The sequence below is a fragment of the Aphelocoma coerulescens genome, chromosome 4, assembly GCF_041296385.1.
Source record: "Aphelocoma coerulescens isolate FSJ_1873_10779 chromosome 4, UR_Acoe_1.0, whole genome shotgun sequence".
NCBI classification, from domain to species: domain Eukaryota; kingdom Metazoa; phylum Chordata; class Aves; order Passeriformes; family Corvidae; genus Aphelocoma; species Aphelocoma coerulescens.
The window spans coordinates 67,590,493-67,606,798 of record NC_091017.1 but is presented as its reverse complement, the minus strand read 5'-3'; the positions used below and the strand labels follow the sequence as shown (position 1 = coordinate 67,606,798).

Below are 16,306 nucleotides of genomic sequence, written 5' to 3'. Positions count from 1 at the left end.
GCAAGAAAGGAGATACAATCACTAGAGCAAGGATTTTGCAGGCTAAGGGAAATAAATACTTGAACTTCCAAACCAAACCCACAATCCTGGGATTTCAAGCCTTCACCAGGTTTAAACCCTTTTAGGTAACAAGGCTAAAACTGTAGCAGTGACCAACAGGTTGCTTCAGTCTCTGTGTTCATGTGCTTTCATCCTGGAAAGAAAGTTTCTGGCTCTCACAGCAGATCTGTGCTCAGCTTTCTTATCCATTTCTTTTCAGGAACATTTTGTTCTCTCTGGAGGCAACAGTCAATAGTTACCTAATACTGCAGAGACCTACTTCTTGTCATAAAACAAAAGAAAATACTATTGGCAATTGCATCTAAATAGAAAGTTATAAAATTGGGAGGAAAAGAAAATCAGTACCTTTATTTAGATACAATGGAAAGGTTTAAATGGCAAACTCAAATCTATTTATAAAATATTCTGGTGCCTAGTCCTGCAGTGTAATATGGTGTATGCATCTATTGATCACCTGCTGGAGAGTAGCAGAGCTGTGTCCTTAAAAAACTGGAATTTTCACTCCTTTCAGATAATGAACAGCTTCCAGAATGGAGCTGTGACCCAGAGGTTTAGAGGTTGGTATAGGATTAGGAAAAAATTATTGACTAGGAAGGGAAAAGAAAGGAATTTGTCTGAGCAAGAAAATGGCCTGTAAAAGCTGTACAAAAGCATAATCAATTAGCTGCTGGAATGACTAATTTCCAGGTGGGTGGATCTGAGCAGACTGCAGAAACCTGTGTTAAGCCCCAAGGCTCTGCTCCCAGCACGTGGGAGAGGTACCTCAGCAAGGGACCCAAAAGCATGAGCACATCTACTGGGGAGCTTTATGACACAGTCAACAGGGGATGGCCCAGAGGAGGCCAGGCAAGCTCTGAACCTCCCCTGGGCTGCAGTTGTGAACCCTTTGTAGCAAAATAGAGACCTCAATCCTTCCCTCCAGGTACCTGAGCAGGAATCAGCTTTTCTTTTTTTTTTCGTTTATTTTTTTTTAAATTTTTTTTTAAATTTATTTAAGAGCTTCTCTGAGCACTGCTGAGTGATTAAGGCAGGGGAGATGTGCCAGCAGGACTTTCACTCTGCTGGTGGTGGGCTGAGCATCTCCTGCTGTTTCACAGGCCAGGAGGAGATGCTCCCTCAGGGAAGATGAGAGTAAGGAGGAGGAGAAGGAAAAGGAGGAGGAGATGCTCCTTCTCCTCCTCCACTGGCACCTTTTCAGCCTGTTGCAGAGAACATTGTCCAAGAGAGGGGACCAGAGTAGTGACCATACTTCTACTGTTCAGTGGTTTGGGAAGTCACCTGGCAAGAATCATATCTTCAATTATGCCAGCTGTGTGTTTTGTATTAAATACTTACTGACTGCAATAGAGAATGTGCCCTTACTGCGTCTCTGGGACAGGGACACCTGCAGGACTGGCCATATACTCCACCTACCAGGCTACAGACATGTGCTGTTTCTCATGCACCCCTTTTCAGGCCTCCTCAGCCTCACGAGCCTCTGCCACTATGGAGGGAGTCAGTGTCAGGTGCCCTGGGCCTCCTGCTATTTGCTGCACACAGCTGGCGTGGGTGGGTTTCACTCAAGGAAAGGTTTGAACACAATTTCCCAACTCTTACAGGAGCATTTCACAGTGAGACTGTTACATAAAAGACAGGTAGCATCTCCTCCTCCTCCCCTGCCTGCCTTTTGTAAGGAAACCAGCAGCTAAAATGTATTTTGTGAAGAGCTTGATCTTGACATTCCAGGTCAAGTGTTGAAAGTGCACAGTTGCTAGTGTAGGATGCTCAGAGGGCTTGGGGAAAGAAATCTTCCTGTTTTCAGCCCCAAACTGGGGTTACTGGGGAGATAACCCCAGTGTGCTTGACTGGGTGAATTTTTTTTTTTTGATGAGCCTCAGTGAACTTAAAGGTAAAACAACAAGGAATGTTCCCAGCCAAACTGCAGCGTAAGTGACCACGAGTGACTTAAGGGTTAGGTAACATTGTGCCTGTTTTCTCTTGTATACACACACAGAAATCACATTTCAATACATCATTTTAAAAATTGAGGAGTCTTGACAGTAGCCCAGTAGATTTCAAAATGGCAACTACAGATACTGGAGTATCTTAATCTATAGAATTGACCTGATGTTAATATGAATTTGCATTTTTTCTGTATTATAAAAATACCTATTAGCTGATTTGCTGCTTAGCTAGCTTTCTCACCTCTGCCTTTAAGACTTGCTTAACTTGGAACTCATCACAAATGATGATTTCCCATATTGTCATTTGCTGGTAATATATATTTTTTTTCTTTTTTTTTTCCTTTCAGATAGCTAAGTCAAATGTGCACAAGCCACAACTGTTAGCTTATGTATTCTATGCTGCCTTTTATGTTGTCTTTTCCTTTCTCTTACAGCTGCCTATACCATTCCTTAAATTATCTCATTGTACATAATATGCTGAGGCCTAAAAGTTGAGATTAAATGGCAGGTATAAAACCAGGTCTACCATCTCTGTAGCTTGAACCTTGAATTAAAAAAGTTTACTGATGGAAGGAAATATGCAGTATATTCTGGGTAAACTGTAGGTTCATAGTGAAAATTAATAGTACAGGGAAAGAAAATTAATGGATTGAAAGATACTAAAGTGACTCTGTTCAGATGCTTTTAGTTTAAATAATATATTCTGAAAAGTCACTTTTGTTCTATGGTAAGGTGGGAGCTATATGTTAATTTCTTTTATTCCTGGATCATTTTCTCTCTGAGGTGTCATCAAGTTGAGTTTTCAGTACTACATTGAAATGAATATTCATCACAGAGTTACAGCTTTTGAAAAATCTGTAGGGAAAAAGAAGAAAAACCCAAGCCCCCTTTTCTTCCCCCTCTTCATGCAGCTCCGAACATGCACAGCTCCCTTGGGTTAGCAAAGCAGTACACAGCATATCCATGTGCTTCTGGGCACAGGCTTTGAGCTCTCCAGCTGTCCCCTCCTCTGGGTCCAAGGGGTCTAACAAAAGCCAACACAAGTGTAAGAATTTGCAGGATTGGGGGCTGCAGGAACAACCAGAACAATGAAGGGTAGCCCTGGTACTCCCTCAGGGAGACAAACGTGCTTGAGCTCATCACAGTCAGTCAGAACCCCTTTTGGGAGGTGGAGCAGTTACAAAGCAGCTTTGGGCTGATGTGACCAGGACTGCTGTGAGCAGTCCTCCACCACTGAAAAAACCTACAGATTATCAGGAAAATGGACAAAATGGCATTAATGTGTGAGTGAAATGGTGTGGGTATTGGACTGGGGGCAGGAAGTTTAGGAAAGAAGAGTGAAATGTGGGGTATGTCACAGCTTTCACTGCTCAATAATGTGGTTTAAAAAATCTGATAGATAAAATGGAGTAACAAGATGAGTCCCTTGGCTCACAAGACAGGTGGAGCTTTTCACCAACCTTCTCTCTAAGAGCTATGTTTTAAAAGCAATTTCAATGCTGTGGAGAACAACACTACAATAAATTTCACAGGGGGTTTGCAGTTTACAAGTAAGGGGAAGCTCTTTCACAAGGGTGAGACTGGGCTGGTGCAGCTAAACCCTTCCAGAAACTCAAGAAATGGAACCTCTGCCTGGCCCTTGGCTCCTGCTGCTTCCACTGCAATCAGTGAAATGCCTTTGATGGGACATACAGTATTTGTCCAGACATAAAATTGCCATTTTATTGACACAAAATGATGTTATGAACACTTTCAATTATTTTTTTTCTTATCTTAACACTGATTCTTTTCATTTTATCTGAATAATTATACGTGGACTTTTGGGCTCAACGAGTATTAAAAAGGCTGCATCTGGTGCCACATAGTGGTAAAAAAAAATAAATTTCAGTGAGGATGGTTATTCTGAAGCAATGCAGAACATTAGATGTTAATGCTAAACTTGTAAAAGTAAAAATACATTTCAAAATTTAGGATATATCAATCAATTTGTGATGTGTATCACCAAGATTTCCTAGTCTGAGGATGGTTTACACCACTAGCTAGCTAGATGTGCAATATAGGAAATTTGGACTGTATTTAGAATTAACTTGCTCTGCAACAAGCAGACCATTTTGCTCATTTATAGCCTTGACAAAATAGTGAGGGATGTGATAGCGTAATCTGCCCTTGCAAGTGGCGAGCTGCACAGCAGCCACAGGGCAGAGCCAAGCTGGATTAGACTGTAAAGATATCTCAAAAAATGGAAATAATATGGAGCAGTCTCTGAAGAACAGGCTAGTTTGGGATCCTTGGATTGGCAAGACTTTTGCACATTTTGCTCAGGTAATGCAGAAAAATAATACTGTTTTTAGTAACACAGATAATAGTACCTCTGCAAGTAAGTAATGGGTGTGTTGCAATTCATCTCCAGCCATCCAGCACCAGAGCAAGCTAGATGAAACGACACCTGTAATGGTTAAAACAGGCTGAACTAAACTAATAAGACCAAACTTTCCCATCGAGTTCCCCAAAGGATGAATACACCTAAACAATGCATGTTTGTATAGGGTTACAAATGGGTCAAACCTGTGGTGTAACTTCAGATTCAGGAAACACAGTGAAACTGAGCTCTTGTTCCAGGCATGCAGCTGTGGTCAGCCAGCTCATTGTACCAGGCTCCAGGAGGAAGTGGAACATGTTTTTAAGTTAAAGCAGAGCTCTTCACCTACAGAGCTCTTGTTCCTGCTTTTCCTGTGCTTCATGGTCTTTCAGGGGCTCCAGAGTGTGCAGGGAGTTGTGGCACCTCTACCTACACAGCACACTTGTACGTGCAGTAGGACAGGGAAATGTTTGGCTTCTGCCATAGGATAGGAATAGCACCAAACAGTACTGTTCCGTAGACAAAGGAACTAAATTTAATGATTTTGCAGTTTGCGTTGGGATGCTCACCTGCAAAGTGCTTCAAAATATATATTTAATTTTTTATACAGTCTTGCTCCAATTGCAGAGTTCAGATGATGTCTGCTCCTCTGAAAGCAAATTCTTCCACTTCCCCACACAGACATTTTTCAGGTAAGGAAGCAACAATTGCTGCCATTTTTGCTTCAGGCAAAAATATTATGGCACAATATTTGGGAGAGTATTTAAATTAATTTTAAAGTAATATCAGTATATTAGTACAAAAGTCTTATGGTGTCATAGAAAATAAATTTATGTGATCTGGGTGAGATGGCTCACTAGCACACAAAACTGCACAGAATCCTCCATGCTAAGGAAAAACCCAAAAGGTGTTTGGGGTTGCTTTGATGTTTTAACCAAGAAGGAACCTACAAGGCAGCCCTGCAACAACCACACAGCTGAGGGTACCAAACAGGCTCACGTGTAGTGCCAGTGGGGCCTGTCCTGTACAGCTGTGGTGGCACACGTGGATTTGGGCTGCATCCCAGAGATGCTGATGTATAAAAACAGCCTCCAGATGATTCATGGATCCAGCAGCACTTATTCTTGTGCAGCTTCTGTGCTGGGATGAATATTGAGCCTTTTGGCTAAGAAAAGAATTTTAAAACCACAGAAAGGGAGAAACTACTCAGTGTGAATTAGCGGGAGCCATTAAACCCAGGCTGTTCCACAAATGAGAAGAAATTAGCATTCAGGATAGGGAATTAAGCTCAGTAGGGTTTATTTTTACAGTCCAGCATGCTAGCAAACTTCATGGCAGTACATGGAAGGAGTGAAGGGATCCGTATCACTAGCATATGGAGCACAGGCAAAGACAGCATATGTGAGTAATTTGACAACTACTTGGCTGCATTCTGCTCAAAATATTTGTGACAGCAGCAAGTCAGAGCTGCCACAAAGATGACAAATTCTTTGAAGTCCACTTGGGAATCTCCATTTTCATCCAGGTTCTTGAAGACATTATCAATAGCATCCTTGTCCTTCCCAGACTGCAAAAGAAAAAGAGCAGGTTGATCTGAGAGGATGCATGACCCCAGTGCAGCAACATCTCCACCCACACTCCAAACAAGGTCCTTGACTGGGCTCTGGGCACTTGCTAAGGTCCCCTGTCTTCCCAGTGTCTGCACAGCAGCAGCAAGTACCCAAAGCATTTTGTATTACACCTGAGAGCTGCAGTCATGCACTGTCACAGAGAGGCAGTTTTGCTACATTTAGAAGTGTTTATCACCATTAAAGCCGTGTAACACAAAGCCCTGAGGACACTACCCAGATGAATTAAATGCCATGAGTTCCCCATCCACTCCCCTGGAAAGGCTCAGCTGGAGCTCAGGCAGTTTGCAGTTTTGCAAAATGATGCTTTCCTGAGGCAAATGTCAAATTTAAGCTTCATTGAATACCTCCATGCCAGAAAAGATGCAAACAGCCTCAAAAGTGCTTTGAGTGATGCCACTGGCCTTATGGCCCAGCAGAAGCTGCTCACAGGGGCTGGTGGCTGGAAAGTTGCCTCCTGAAGCCTACGGGATGCTGAGTTTGAGTTACCAGAGCAAATCTTTTTCTAAGTTGTCATTATTCTTCTAAGTTGCCATTAATCTGATGGAATGACTGAACACAGTCATCAGTCACAGCTGTCATGGCTTCATGAGAGGGAAATCCTGCCTATCAAACCTTTTACGACAAAGTAACCCACCTAGATGATCAAAGGAAGACAGTTGATGTCATCTTTTTGAATTTCAGTAAAGCTTTCAATACTGTCTGTCACAGGATCCTTCTGGACAAAATATCCAGCACACAGGTGGATAAACACAATATGGGATGAGTGAGCAGCTGGCTCATGGGTGGGGCAAAAAGGGTTCCAGTGAATGGGATGACCTCAGACTGGGGGCCTATCACTAGTGGGGTTCCACAGGGTTCCGTCCTTGTCCTTGTGCTCTTCAACGTCTTCATAAATGACTCGGACATGGGACTGGAAAGGATACTCAGCAAGTTTGCAGATGATACAAAACTGAGAGAGGCTGCTGACTCTGTTAAAGGCAGAGAGGCCCTGCAGAGAGATCTCAAGAAATGAGAGGGCTGGGCAATCACCAATCATATGAAGGGAAAATGAGTAAGTGCCAGATTCTGCACCTGGGATGGGGCAACCCTGGGTGTACAGACAGCTGGGGAATGAGATGCTGGAATGCAGCACCATGGAAAAAGACCTGGGGGTTCTGGCCAACGGCAAGTTGAACGTGAGTCAGCAGTGCCCTGGCAGCCAGGAGGGCCAACCCTGTCCTGGGGGCATCAGGCACAGCACCACCAGTTGGGCAAGGGAGGGGATGGTCCCACTCTGCTCTGCACTGGGGTGGCCTCACCTTGAGTGCTGGGGGCAGTTCTGGGCACCACAATACAGAAAAGACATGAAACTATTAGAGAGTGTCCAAAGGAGGGCAACAAAGATGCTGAAGGGCCTTGAGGGGAAGCCGTGTGAGGAGTGGCTGAGGGCACTTGGTCTGTTCAGCCTGGAGGAGACTGAGGGGAGACCTCATTGCAGTTCCAGCTTCCTTGTGAGGGGAAGAGGAGGGGCAGGCAATGATCTCTTCTCTCTGGTGCCCAGTGTAGGAAATTGTGTCAGGGGAGATTTAAGTTAAATATTAGGAAAAGATTCTTCTTCCCAGAGGGCAGCTGGGCACTGGAACAGGCTCCCCAGGGAAGTGATCACAGCACCAAGACTGACAGAGCTCAAGAAGAGTTTGGACAATGCTCTCAGGCACAAGGTGTGGTTCTTGAGGATGTTGCTGTGCAGGGCCAGAGTTTTGACTCAATGATCTTTGTGAGTCCCTTCCTGTATATTCTGTATATTCCTGTAGACTCTGTATATTTTCCGATTCTGTGAACATCTCAAGGCTGATGCTAAGCAACGCATCATCAAAGTAAAAAGTGGTTGTTTGGGGTTTTGGTTTTGATTTTCTTTTGGTTTTGGTGTTTGGTTTTTTTTTTTCATTTTGCCTATATATATATATAGAGAGAGAGAGAGAGAGAGAAGTTATTTTCTAAAAAAACTTACAGGAGGGATTTTTGGCTCTGATAATCTACAGGGATTTTAGAGGCTGCAATTTTAACATTAAACAGGAGATGGCAGTACAGACCTGTTTAATCTAGGAAACAAGCGTGTGGCTTTTCTTGACGATAAAAAAAGTCTGATATTATATTAGAAAGAAATGATACAGGCTTTTGGAAAATGTCCACCAATTTTAAATAATTATTTAAATAATTAATATTAATAATTTAATAGTATTTAAATAATAATAATAATTTAAATCTGAAGTCAATTTTTTATCATGATCTATTAACTAAATTTCTTATTCTGCAATTTAATATATCACTTTAAATACAGTGCATTTAATATCACTAAAAATTGAAACAGTTCCCTAGATTTGACTGATGAATGTGTCTGGAAGGTTTTATACATTTTCACTTTGTAAATTACAGTGTTTTAATTTTATAAATGAATATTTAAAATTATTTAGTGAACTATATGAACTAGTTTTAGCCTCTGAATTATTTCTGAAATGCACAAGTAGGAATTGGCTTTGGAAACTCTTTATAACTGAGTCCAGTCCTTCAATCCAGTGGTATTTCTGCCTGATTGATTCAAGACCTTTCCAGGCAGTTGTGAGCTGTGTCAGCTATAACCAATTCTAAGGCCAAAGGCATACATGAGTGTTTAAAAAAAAATGTTTCCCAGAATTTCTTGCAAACAAATAAATATGGATATAAATGGCAAGAAAATACAGGTAAAACTTTTTTTCTGAAGTCATATTTATGTTCTCAATTTTTTTTCTTGCAATTATCAGTCTGGCAGGACAGGAACAAGGAACATTGTTTAAATTTATTTAAAATACTGGCATAAAAGTGCCTCTTTTTTTTTCCCTAGAAGAAGTAAATCAGGAAAGGGAGATGGAGACTGGAATATAAGCAGATAAGTAGCTAATTATCTTCCTGGTAAATTCCAGTTTTTCCACCAGTTGCAGGAAGTAAGTAGAGCCAGTAGGAGCAGCTGTGGGGAACTGGCAAAAGTGGTGCCTGGTCACCAAACACAGTCAAGGCAGACCTCAGAGCATCATCCCATTTGGTAGCTGCCTTGTACAGTGGCTCCCCAGCTTTATTTAGACCAAATGTGGAGTGTCTGGGGGATTTCCACACCCTCACAGAACAGTGGTTTTGTTGTTGGTTTAGTTTCTCTTTCCATGGAAGTGCTGTGGGTACCACACAGCTCCATGCTCAGGAGCAGGACCCTTCTGTGATGCTGTTGGGTTCCAAGCACTGATCTTACAAAGCTTTCTCAGAAACATTGGAATCTATCCCCCCGAGCCTTTATCCCCCAGGTCCTTATTCTGAATATTGCATCTTTTTGATTCATGAGACATAACTCCAGCAGGCATGGATTTCATATGGTAAATTCATACAGCTTACATGGAAAGATGCTAAATTGTGTCAAGTGCCCTGGATGCAGTGCCCTGAAATAGTTGTTAAAAAACTGAACTATGCTGGATACAAAAATTGAGAGCGACACAAGGAGCATTTGGTTCTAGACTTTTGCCATTAAGAACAGTAAATGTACAAATAGGGAAACATTACTCCAGTGTGGAAAGAACAATGTATTCAAAAGTAATTTCTGGATTTTTGGTGAAGGGAAACAAATAAAAAACCCAAACAACTGAAAATGAAAAGTATTTGTCTCCCTAGCAGCTAAAGCTTTCACTAGAACAGATTAAGCCCTTTGAATATCTACTTAAATGCATTTTATGATTACATACAAATCTATGTTGTAAAATATATTTCCATGTCTTTCTTTTGCTATTAAAGGCAAATGGCAAATACTTTGCTCTGAATTAATCTGTTGTTCTGGTTTATGCATCATTTTGATGAGCATACTGAGTATGTAGTATAAATACCTAGAGAAGGTAAGTGTATGAATATTTAGAGAGATTCCCCATCTGCAATCAAGATCTTCAGTTGCTGACAGCACAACTACCTTCACTGCAGTTGTGACATGAAGTGAGATGATAAATCCAGGGATAAACAGAAGTAAGTGAATTCTGAAGTTGAAACCCAATCTATTTCAAAGCCATTGTCCTGATAACTCAACTGAATTTAGCAAACAGGGGAAAACCCTGCATATTAAATCAGTTTTACACAGTGCAAAACCTTTTATAAAATTGTGTATTTTCCTGCAAAAAATTGCATATTTTGGGATGTAATTTTGCAAAAATGTACTAAAAGCTGTTTCTGCTCTTGCTCGTGCTACACAGAAATCATGCCGTGCTGTTCTCTTACCGCAAGGAAATTTGGCAGCTCCTTTTCCAGGAGGGTCTTTAGCTCTGCTTTGCTGAGGGTTTGCCTGTTGCCATCAGTCCTTGCATACTGGTCAAAGACAGCAATGGTCATTCCCATCGCAGTTTCCAGCTGAGACATGTTGGTGCTGGAACCTGGCTTTCTCCTGAACAGGCACAGCCTCAGGGCTCTCTTGGAGGATGGAGCCTGCTCTGCTTCTGGGGTTCTTTATGCATCTGTCCCCTGCAATCAATGGCTGCACACCCAGGGGACAGTTATCCCTTAGCAAACACCTGTATCTGGAGTACACACCTCCATGCCAACACCTATTCAAAACTCAGGCTTTATCACCCTGGTGTGACTGGTACAACCAGTTGCTCACCAGTAGAAACCAGCCTCTCCTTCAGGGTACACAGTGTGACTAACAAATGAAAATCAGGTTTTGTTACTGGCTGTTTGCTCAAGATTTGTTCCTTCAGATATCCCTATGGAAGCAGAGGGTTGGCAGCCCAGTTTCAGTGGAGTATCAGCCTGCTCAGGAGGAAGAGGAGCATCTCACCTCTCCCTCACCACCATAGTTAGGGACTGTGAGGGGCTGCAGACTTGGACTGCCCTCTCTACCTAGTTACAGACCACATGGATCACTAGCACACACTTGGGATGGGATTCTCTGGATCAAAGGTAGAGATCTGCCATGCAGACAGCTAACACACTCAGTCCATAGTGGGTGTCACAAGCAGGTCTTCTGAACCAGCATCTCTCCAGGGCCAGCAAAGGGAGCTGCTCCACAAAGAGCTTGCTCAGGTAGAGATATCTGAAGCAATAAACCTGATACTTGAGCAAACAGCCAATATCAAAATCCATCTTCATCTGCAGTAAAAAAACTTGCTATTTACTTTGCACAGTACAAATTTTGCAATGAAAACCAAAAAATTTTTGTTATGAAAACAAAAGGTCACTCTCAAGTCCTGTGTTCCTCTATGGCCTCTGATGAACTTTGTGGTTTGCTTGTAAACCGAGGTCCCCCATCATTAGACACCAAACTGGCTGGACTCACACCTACACAGAGCAGAGCTCTTTGAGGGTCTGTGCTGGGAGCTGGGTGGCACCTGGACAGTGGGAGCCCAGCTGGTGGAAGCTCGTCAGCTGCAGCCATGCTGAATTTTGAACAAGTTATGTTTTCTGGCCAAGCACAGGGTAACTTGGTCTCTGTCAAAGTCCAGGTGCCTACACCAGACCTGGAGGAGCTCATTTGAGGTAACATCTAGAGTATGTAGAATGAACACACTGAGCAAATTATTTGGGGAAAACTATCAAAACTAGGGCATCAGGCATGAATAAGGTCGATGGATCCCAGGGAGCAGTAGCAGTGTTCTCTGTAGAAGACCCTGACTGTGGACTCCCAAAATGAAACCTGAGTTTGGATGTCTTTGGACATCCTAGAAGATGCTTTCAGATAACTTTCCACTTATAAAATACTATTAAAAAGTTAGAAAAAATTGGTTTTTAATTAAGCAAAACTTTAAAAATTAAACTCCTTTCTCACAAATGCCTATAGCCACCTGTTCCCCAGGCAAAATCTGTCCTCTAACAACAATAACTCAGAGAAAGACTACACATCACATGTATGTGGAAATCTAGAACTGTTCTGAAACAAAATTCCTATGATTTTTCATCTGTCATTTTCCAACAACTGATTTTGCATTTCCCAAAAAATCACAGCAGCACCTCAGTCTGTATACTTTATTCAAACAGTTCATCAGAATTACTTGTTCCTGACTTCAACCTTATGACATAGTTGCAACTGATTTGCATTACAGGGATAAGGGTTTTAGGCTAAGTTTGAAAATTTTACATTAAAGTGCATGTTGAAACCTGTGTGATTTCTTCAGAAGAAGGAACAAGAATAGAGCAAACAACTGGCCCTTGTCAGCTATGAACATCATCTGGTGTTTGCACACACACACAGGGGCAGTCACTGATGTGTCGAGTGACAGGAACTTTTCTTTGTCCTTTTCTGACATGTATCTGTAACATGAATATTAAACATGGCCAGCAAAGAAAAAACAACTCCTCCCTCTAAAGGAAAAAAAAAAAAAGTTTATTTCATGCATTCTTATGACTTTGAATCATGAACATCAATGTTAGCTATACAGAAGGAAAAAATTGATCTCAAAAGGGCAGAGAGGGAGATCAGCTTCAGTCAACAGGATATGTCAGTATGTCCACTACTCTGCCATGTAACCTGGAAGAAAAGGTGTTCTCACACATTTTCCTCCACAAACATAGGTAACTCACAGTTTTTGATGATGTGGCTGCAAAAGTGCTAAAACACAGAATAAACCACAGGACTTGAATCTCTACTAACTGAAAGGTCACCATGGCAGTGCTGCCTGGTTGGGTTTCTTTATTTTTGATGTGTATTTTATCTTTATTCATGCATGTTGTGCTGGTTTGGCCAAATTTAGAAATATATCCTCTGAGAGAAGGCAGGTTACAAACCACCCCTCCCCCACCAGGTTCAGGAAAAAAAAATTTTCCTCAAAGGAAAGTGAAGGAGATAAAAACTATTTATTTAACAAACACACAGGAAAAGAAAAATAATGCTAAATAATAAAATCTCTCGCTGTGGAGAAAAAACCTGGGAAAGTGTCGGAGTCCTCCCTTTGGTCTCCTCGGAGCTGGGGCTTGGCCCAGGGCCAGGCCCTCTGTGCCCAGTGGAAAGTCCTCCTGATGTGCTCTGATATTGAAGCAGTCCAGCAGAAAAGGGAGAAAATCTGAAATTCCAGGGAAGGAAAAAAGTTCAATTCTCAGTCTCTCTCTGGAGGAAAAAGAAGCTGAACAACTGGCCAGAAACTGACCTGGGAGCAGCAAGCCGGGTGCTTCCTCACTCCCCTGCCACAGCTGAAAAAAGTCTCTATCTCTGTGTGACCTTGAACAAGCTGCAAGCTGCTTTGAAGAAGCTTTGCTCAAGTTTTTTTCCCTCTTCTCAGGCTCAGTTTAAAGGCATAGAAAGGCACAAAATTAATTCCTGGGCACAGGGCAGCGATATGGGATACACATCATAAAGTCACCCCAAGACACATGTACTGCTCAGAGTTTTCAATTCACACTTTCTGTACTGTTTTCTTATGATTTGTTTGTCATTAAAAATAGCAGCTTTGTGCACACAGCACAGACTATTACAGCTGTTTGCAAAACCAAAACAGAGTACAAATAGAAGGCCCACATAGGACAGCAGGCAGTGTTTTGATGCCAACCCATCTGTCCAGTTCCCCAGTGAGAGAAGCCATTTTCTGTGGGCTTGTTTAAATTTTGTATTATAATTGTAATATAAGTAATACTCATTGTTTGCTTCTTTCAGGTTTCTTTCTTTGAAGAATGGTATAGGCAACAGTTTGGATGAGCATTTACTGAGAGTTTGTACGGAATTAGGTCTTGCTGTTCCTAACAGGGACCAAAAGTTTAAATTATGTATGTGATACAAATGTAGACTGTCACGCATAATTTTCAAAACCCAATCAAGTGTACCCAAATTTTATGGCATTTGGTCAGATATTCAGGCTTACATGAGGTTTGTGTGACTCTGTGCTGATACTCTCTTAGAGAATAAATTTTATTCCATGCCCTTTGCAGCAGTGTCTGTTTTAGAAAAGTCTGAATAAATAGGTTTATCAATTCTACTATAAAGGCCCATTTGAGTCACAGCCAGATAAATAGATGAAATGGGATCACTGAAACAGTAAACTTCTATTAGAGCTTTTAAACCCTTACAGCTTATCTTATTCCTATAGGTGCAGGAAGCTACATGAGAAGGACTTTTTGATTTTCCACAAATCTGTTATGTATCTGGATGGCAGAAGCACAGGAGGAAGAAAACATAACCTGAAATTATGAACTTGTTGTTTTTCTTGTTTCTTGGCAGCAGTATGAAGAGCAATTTATTTTTCTCTTAGCAAGAGAGTAACATCTGAGCAATAAACAAACATTTCATTTTCCACATTGAGATAAAATTGTGAAACCCCCCAAATGTTCCAGTGTCCTGGATAGTCTGTTGAACTTCAAATATCAACACACTTCATTTACTTTGCACTGCTTCTCAAGATTTTCTCTGAGTCTGGTTAACAGTTTTTAAAGGTCACTTCATTTCCGCAATACATGGTGAATTTATTTACATCTAGTGAGCAAATGATGCAATTACTACATTGCTTTGCAAAACAAAAAAGATCAGACTAAACAGGCACTGGTGGGGCATAGGCAGAAGAGAAGTTTGTACAAGAACATGTTGTTTGCTGTTCAGTGACTGGATAGGTTCTGTTAATTACAGACAGACAGGTTTTCATTGTTTTATTATCATTTACTTCTTAGAATATCCTAAAAATGTATTTCAAAAATGCAATTAATAAGTTCATATATCATTTCAGTGAAGTTTAAGGGCAGGTAAAAGGGAGAAGACCACAGTCAGCTAACTGGCTCTGTGATTTCCTGAGCTGAGAGCTGGAGCAGTAACACTGTCATCTGGCAAAGCTGTGCCATGGGAAACACACTTCCAGCACTGCATATTGACTCTAATCAAACACATTTATTAGTGCATGAGACATACCCACATCAGACTGCAAAATCAATGAATATATTTGCGGCCAATAAATTAATATTTGCAGGGTAAACACTTCTGTCTAGTTTTCAATCCTCATTTCAATAATTTCCTGGATGCCATTCTTTGCAGCGTTCTTTTATACTTCAGTTTAAAGGTTCTTGATATTGTCTTCCAAGAACACCTTTTATTTTTAGTTGTAATGACAGAAAAAGAGGTCACACCCTAAGGTAACTTAATGTTGTCCACACAAGTGCTGTAGTTTCTAAAGCCATCATTCCACAGCCAGTTTCACACCAGCAACCCAAGTGTCATTTTCTCTATTTTAACACTTACTTACGTAAAATCCAACTCAGCTATCAGTCAATCTTGCTGAGCTGTGGTGAGCATAGTAAAAAGCTGGTCTATGGTATGGTCAGAGAAAATAGGAAAAAAAGAAGAGGAGAGAAGGGAAAAGAAAAACAAAGAGGAAAAGAAAAAGAAAGAAAAAGAGAAATCAGAAAGGATCAAAAAGAGCTGTGAGGGAGGATGGTTGTTTTGTAACCCTTAAAGCAACTGAGCAAACCTTTTAAAGGAAGTTCCTATTTGTTATAGAGAGGTAAGGAGATGCAAAAATGAATAAGCCAATTCCAAGAAAGCTTTCAGGAGACTTCTGTAGGCAGGGAGGAATATTTTAGCTCTGTTAAGATGTCACGCTTAAGCATGAATTAAGCAATACACTTTTTCCTTCATTGTACAAAAACATTTCCTGAGAGGAAGGAATCCCTAAGAGAAAATTGTCTACTGTTGAGAGTCTATGCAGGAAACACATCAAAGAAACCCCTATGCATTCCCCTCAAATTTTTTTTTTTTTTTCATTTTGAAATATTAATTTATGTGCACACTGAGGATACGGGTAGGACTGACCTACTATCCCAGAACTATGTGTAAAGTGAGGTGATATCCATAGATGCCATCAAGAAGATTTACAAGGCAAATTGATGGAGTGAAAATTCCCCAGGCACACACATTTTACAGAGCTGGCTGCTTTCAGTTTCCTGAAAGCAATCACAGTGTAGTGTAGTGCAGCTGATAAGAGTGGGGCTTTTTCAGCAGTTCTGTCACTGTTAACAGGGCAGGAAATGCTGGGCTCAGAAACACTGGAAGCGGGGGTGGGAAATGGAACTAGAGCCTGCTTTTGTAACAGATCATTCAACTTCAGATTTCACTTATCAGAAAAAAAGAAGACCTTCAACAAATAGGAAAATAAAAAATGACCTGCACAGAAGTGGAAGAGTCCTTGCCTTAGAGAGGGGAATCCAACCATGAATAGAGTCTCACCTAGAAGAGAAGATGCTTGACTGTGTTGAGGAAATGTGGTCACGAAGCTGCATTATTTTGGCCAAAATTTATCCTTTGAATGTACTTTTACCTATCTAGATGTCCTACCTAGTATGTGTCTTCACTAGGGTAGACATTG

General features: G+C 41.2%; 1 protein-coding gene across 1 annotated transcript; it reads right to left on the bottom strand.

The window, feature by feature from the left end:
- Positions 1-5,779: 5,779 nt before the first annotated feature.
- On the bottom strand, positions 5,780-10,394 carry S100P (S100 calcium binding protein P). Its single transcript, XM_069012223.1, has 2 exons — positions 10,257-10,394; positions 5,780-5,929 (listed from the first exon to the last, which is right to left on the bottom strand). Exons 1-2 carry the CDS (start codon positions 10,392-10,394, stop codon positions 5,780-5,782), a joined length of 288 nt encoding a protein of 95 aa, XP_068868324.1.
- Between the last annotated feature and the right edge of the window lie 5,912 nt (positions 10,395-16,306).